Genomic DNA, 6,367 nt, shown 5'->3' on the forward strand with positions numbered 1-6,367 from the left:
CTACACACACACACACACACACACACACACACACACACACACACACACACCATCAAACTTGGGCTTTGTGTTCTCTGCATTATTTGACCTTGTTTCTAACCTAGTAACATTATAAATGACATAACTACATAAGAACAGTAGTGCACATTCTATTCTATTATATTACCTGGGTGACGGCATGGACTGAAGCTCATTCTTGCTGGTTTTTAAGGGTGTTCGTGGTTTTTCAGCCACAGACACGGTTATAGAGGGTCCGACATCACTGAACAACTCCTGATCATTCAGTTCCTACAAAACATAGACATATTCAACACAAAAGAGCATTAACACATCATAACAACTGAAAGAATTCAAATCATGCAAAATCTCAAAGGCAAATGAGTGTTATACAGATTGAGCCCAGGAGTATTTGGACAGCGTGTAAATGTGATGATTTGTGCATTTAACTTTAAATAAACTGGTGTTTTAGTTTAATAAACACCTTTTTTGTCAGATGTTTTACTTCTACAATCTTTCTTTAAAAATGACGTGGTTAGATTTTTTTCTAAAATAATGTAAACATATGCATGCATTTTGAAGCAACTGGAACTAAAACCATAAAAAAACTAACATTTTTGTTACTTGAAAAAAAAAAAAAAGAAGTAAAAAGTAAACATTTTATTTCAGCTACATTTTCGTACTAAAACAAAATAAAAAATAACAAATCAAAATTAATAAAATCTATATAGACATTTTGGAAAAAAAAAAAAGGCAAAACAAAATTACTAAAACTTTAACCAACATTAAACTGAAAACAGAAAATATAAAACAAAATCGTAATGCATAAATGGCACTAAAATAAGAATGTTTTGACTTTTGCTTTAGGCGCTGCTGTATATATGTGTGTGAATCTGTAGTGCAGCGTCTCACCAGCGTGTCGGTCTCAGACAGCGGCTCATCCAGGTTGCGGCTCCGTGAGTGTTTGAGTTTATCTGACGCCGGCTGCTCGCCCTGCTGGACACACACAGGAACTACAATCACTCACTCCAACTAAACACTCACACACACGTCTGAGGAGCAGGGTCTGTGCATCAGGCTGCATGATCTGGACTGCGGCCTGTAAACGATCGAGCCCTGGCAGAGCTGGAGGTTCATGTTCGACACGCAGCGAGCCGCCCATCCTTTAAAGTGCCCCTATTATGCCATTTCCAATATTTCCTTTCATGCAGTGTGTAATGTAGCTGTATGTGAATGCAAACGATCTGCAAAGATGTAACGATAAATAAAGTTATTGTCTCCCAAAAGAAAGAATCGACTCTGAACAGCCTAAATGAGTCGTTAGTAATTCGAATCCCACTTCCGTGACGGCTACACGTCACTGGGTAACACATTAGCATAATGCGCGCCTATGTTCTACGTTGGCTGACCGCGAATAACTTGACCCCGCCCACAAACACGTCATGTTATTGACGACTGCTTCTCTAATTCTCTAAAGAGTTCAATGCGGGATTCACAAAACGCTTGCTCTTGAAAGATGGATCAGTGTCCTGTTTATTTGGACCAGCTGCTCCACTGAATCACAACCTGTAAGTATGATAAATAACAGATGCTTATATTTTCTATAAATCGTTCAAAATGCAGAATTATTGAAATAGGCATATCGTTTCCGACACAGCTGTACGCCGTAGACCAATCACAACAGACTGGGCCACCTGACCAATCAGAGCAGAGCAGGCTCACGGAAAGGAGGGGCTTAGAGAGACTGAATCTTTGAACTGCTTTGAACGAATCGTTTGAGAATCGCTGGAAAATGAGGTGATATTAAATGCATATTGCATAGTTTTTTGACCTTGCATGCATGTGATCCTATTGTAGGAGACTCCCAAAACAATATTAGGAACCGTAAAAATGGCATAATAGGGGCACTTTAACACCACAGTTGCCATCAGGTTTCATATTGTTATACTTCTAAATACACATCATTCTCATTCGTCACGATATTCTCAATTTTTGGTGGCCAGTGTTTTATTTTACTTTGGGCCTCCTGATTGATATTTGAGAGTTGATATAGAAAACAGCAAAAAAATAAAAAACTTTTTGTACAATCCTTGTGCCTACATCCAAATAAATCATACATTTTTTAATTATGTTATAAAATACAGACAGAGATAAACATGAAATGGTGAAGAGAACAAAAAAGTTTGAACCCTTTGCTACAATCCTAGTGGTCTAGAGCCATCTAAATATAAAATAAAATATTAATATAAAATATTAATTAGTGCTGTCAAACGATTAATCGTGATTAACCGCATCCAAAATAAAAGTTTTTTGTTCACATAATATATGTATGTGTACTGTGTATATTTACTATGTATATATAAATACACATACATACAGTATATATTTTGAAAATATTTACATCTATATACATTTATATATTTATATTTGATATTATATATAAATATGTTTAATATATAAACATAACATATTTTTCTTATATGTTCTTAAACATGCATGTGTTTGTATTTATATATAGATAATAAATATACACAGTACACACTCATATATTATGTAAACAAAACTTTTATTTTGGATGCGATTAATTGTTGACAGCACTAATATTAATATATATATATATATATATAAAATCACAACAGAAATATATTCTAAAATTACTCACCCTTCTCATCGACATTTGGTTTAACTTATAAGTACTAAAATAATTTAAACTACATAAACTAAAACTAATAAATAAAACAATACAGACAAATAAAAATATAAAAACACGACAAAAACACACAACAAAATTACTAAAACTTTAATTAGAATTAAAGTGAAAACCAAAAATGATAAGGAGAACAATAAAGTTTGAACACTTTTCCTACAATCCTAGTGGTCAATAGCCAACTAAATACAAAACAATCAGTAAATAAAAATGTAAAAAATTTTTATGTCGCATCGGTCTCATACAGTGTTTGAGTTTAGTTTTAGCTCGCCCTCATATGAAAAAACCAAAACAGATAAAAACGTCCTTTAGTGCTTTCAAAGGATATGTTGTTACAGAGAGAAAAGATGAATTAAATGAAGACTAATTCATATTACCTTATGAATGTTTTTATGTTAAAAAACCTTCTTCTGTCCCAGTTTAAAGGGGTGCTATTATGCTTTTTCACTTTTTCAACTTTAGTTAGTCTGTAATGTTGCTGTTTGAGCATAAAAAAGATCTGCAAACCTCAAAGTCCACTTCAAAAAAATATATTTTATTTAACAGAAACCACTTTTTAAAAACTACAACGAACGACTCGTTTGGACTAAAACGCATATTTTCCAGGATTTTTGATATCACAAATATCGATGAATGGGACGAGACCTCACAACACACTCTGGCCCAGCTAACCAATCACAGCACACACTGGCCCAGCTAACCAATCACAGCACACACTGGCCCAGCTAACCAGTACACCCCCAAAACAAAATCAAGACTTTGTAAAAGAGCATAATAGGACCCCTTTAATATACAGAGGCGTGCCTTGCAGTCTTTTTACTTGCTTTCAAAACCCTGCTTGGTCTGAGATGTCAGTTTGGGTTTGTGTGGGGAGTGTTGAGGAGCTCTGGCTGGACACGGTGTAGTTTTGTGATGATATCTGGTGCTGTACTCACGGGGCTGAAGGGGTCTCTGCTCAAACTGCCTTTACTGTTCAAGCTGCCGATCTCTGTCTGAGAGCTCGACTGGGACATTCCCTCGAAGAACGGCCTGCGAAACACACACAGAGAGAAAGATTTGTTAAAGCTTAAATACACAAAGAGTGTGTTATTTTAACAGCACTGGCTCGTCACTCATTTCTGTTCATCTGTCTGTGATCAAAGATTAAGAGAGCACAAAAAAGTCCTGAATCAGCGAACACTGCTTCAGCCTCGGCTCAAACGCATGCTGCACACTCCAGCTTTCTGAAGAACTCATTCAGTAGACAGCAGACTTTAAAAACATCCAGAAGATCAACAAACTTCAGCGCACATCTTATCATCTCCTTTTATGGTGATTTCTGTTCTGTCTGATGCCTCGTATTAATGCATTCAGAATCTGCACATTCCTTTTCATTTAATTAATTATGTTTTTATTATTTTTATAGTTTCAGTTTTCCACAACTATAACGATAAAGACAAAGAGAAACGATATCGTTGGAATCACTTTCAAAACGATTTTTTTTCCAGCTGATGAACGATAAAAAATTGACAGCCAATCAGAATCCATCCTGCTGTAACAAGCTCGAGAATTTAAAGCGGCAGACGCGCGTGCGCTTAGAATAAACAGACGATATCGTTCGGTGGTGTGGACGCTAATATCGTTATCTTTATAGTTACCGTTCTTGGTGTGAATGGGGCTTAACTGTTTAAATAAATCCTAAAAAACTGTGTGGGAGTGGATTGAGGACGCACCAAAGTGGTTGCCGAGCAACACACAAACGTAAACAAAGGTGTATGTTACTTTGTAGAGTCATTTACAACAGCTTCGAACGTGGCTCAGCCAATCAGAATCAAGAACCGGAACTCTCCGTTTTAGAATGTTACTGTGTGTTTAACAGAAGTTTCTGTGAGTACCGACTGAATCTCTACAGCAGCTGAGGGTGAGATGAGGAGGGCAGAGACTGTGCAGTGAGCAGCAGGGGGCGCCGCAGACAGACAGACAGCTGTGTGTGTTACCTGAGCTTGGGTTTGGGAGTGCTGAGGATGCTGTCGGTCTCCTCCATCTCCGGCCCGCTGTCGCTGGGGTTGTACATCTCCAGACTGTCATAGAGCTCATCCAGATCCTCCTCCACCTCCTGGATCTGCTCACGGGACACGTGCTCCAGCCCGAAACCCACCTGCACCACACACAACACACAACACACCGCTTCAGTGAGCACCTGCAGATTCAAATACAGTCATATTCCATATACGACAGCAGAGCAGCAGGCTCACATTCAAGAAATTCACATTTTTTCCCCATCTTTCCCAGAATGAAAAGGTGTTGAACTGAATGAAACATTTTTATCAATATTTGTGACCCTGTCTGTGAACTCCAGGCTAAAGTCTCAAAATCTAATTATGAGATAACAAACATCAAAGTTTGATTTCAACCATTAATTTCACTATGATTTCAATCTTTGACATGTCCTTACTCTGTCAGTATTAAAGATACATCTTTCTACATCTTTATGAAGGATGATTTTATGGAGAAAACAGTAAATCACACAAATAGGTTTTTAAAGAGATAGTCTGCCCCAAACTTAATTATTTACAGATATGCAAATTGTATTTAAATAAATCTATACATAAAAGGTATAAGAACATATAAAGTAACGCTAGTATTACTATTATGAACTCAATTTAGTTTTGCATTTTTTCAGTTTTCATTTTAATTTTAGTCATTCTGTTGTGCTTTTATTGATTTTTTAAATATATATTTCTCTTAAGCTTAAAATGTTCTTTATTTCAGTTTTAGTAATTTTAGTACTTCATCTTGAACTTATTTTATTTTTAAGTTAGTTGTCAAGGCAATGTTTCCAATTTCCATTTAAATGTCTTAAGTTTTTCATCTAATATGATATTTTATTATTTCATAGATTTAGCTGTAGATTTTGTTAACAGTAACAACAAAAATGGAGTGACACGAGGGTCAATAAATGATGACAATTTTAAATTTTAAAAAGTTTTTAAATAAAAAAAAAACAAAATTTAAACTTTGTTAAAAGTCTTTGTTGTTTTAGTACTTTTAGTGCCATGCAACATTTATGATCGTTTCAATATTTGAAGGGATAGTGCACCAAAAATGCATTTGCATTTTCCCGTCTTTTTTCGGGCCAGGTGCGAATGTTCAGGAGTGGGACTAAAAGACAGAGGTGTGACTGACAGAAAATAATTAGGTCACAGCAGCATGATCACAGTCATATTTCAGTGAGAAAGCAGACGTTACCTCATCTGACACCTTAAACCTCTTCAGCAGAGCCACAAACTTCTGCTTGATGTTCGGTTGCTGGAGAAAGAAAAAGCAATAAAACATTTACAACACAATTCAGACAAAATACTGTATAAAATCTGCCAGTATAAAGCTTAAAGTCAACATCAAATAAAAGCTAATCCTATTTTCAGACTTAATGCGCATTTCTGATCACACTGTGATTCATCTGAGCATTTGTTTTATTTTAACTAAGATACAATGCTAGAAAAGTGACCTCTTTAATGGTAATGGTGTGTGTTAAATGGAGCTCAGTGCGGTCGTTCATATTCATTAATGCAGTGATCCAGTGTGTGTGTGTGTGTGTGTGGGTGTGTGAGAGAGTGAGTGTGCGTGTGAGTGTGTTTGAGTGTGTGTGTGTGTGTGTGTGTGTGTGTGTGTGTGTGTGAGAGT

General features: G+C 36.1%; 1 protein-coding gene across 1 annotated transcript in view; it reads right to left on the minus strand.

The window, feature by feature from the left end:
- The window catches only part of pacs1 (phosphofurin acidic cluster sorting protein 1), a 64,937-nt gene that overhangs the window by 14,468 nt on the left and 44,102 nt on the right, over positions 1 to 6,367 (minus strand). The window contains 5 exon segments of the mRNA XM_016492043.1: positions 167 to 288; positions 910 to 990; positions 3,640 to 3,733; positions 4,681 to 4,841; positions 5,933 to 5,992. Of these exon segments, the coding sequence (XP_016347529.1) occupies positions 167 to 288; positions 910 to 990; positions 3,640 to 3,733; positions 4,681 to 4,841; positions 5,933 to 5,992 (518 nt within the window).

The sequence above is a fragment of the Sinocyclocheilus anshuiensis genome, unplaced genomic scaffold (genome assembly GCF_001515605.1).
Source record: "Sinocyclocheilus anshuiensis isolate Anshui unplaced genomic scaffold, SAMN03320099.WGS_v1.1 scaffold674, whole genome shotgun sequence".
In the NCBI taxonomy this organism is placed as follows: Eukaryota; Metazoa; Chordata; class Actinopteri; order Cypriniformes; family Cyprinidae; genus Sinocyclocheilus; species Sinocyclocheilus anshuiensis.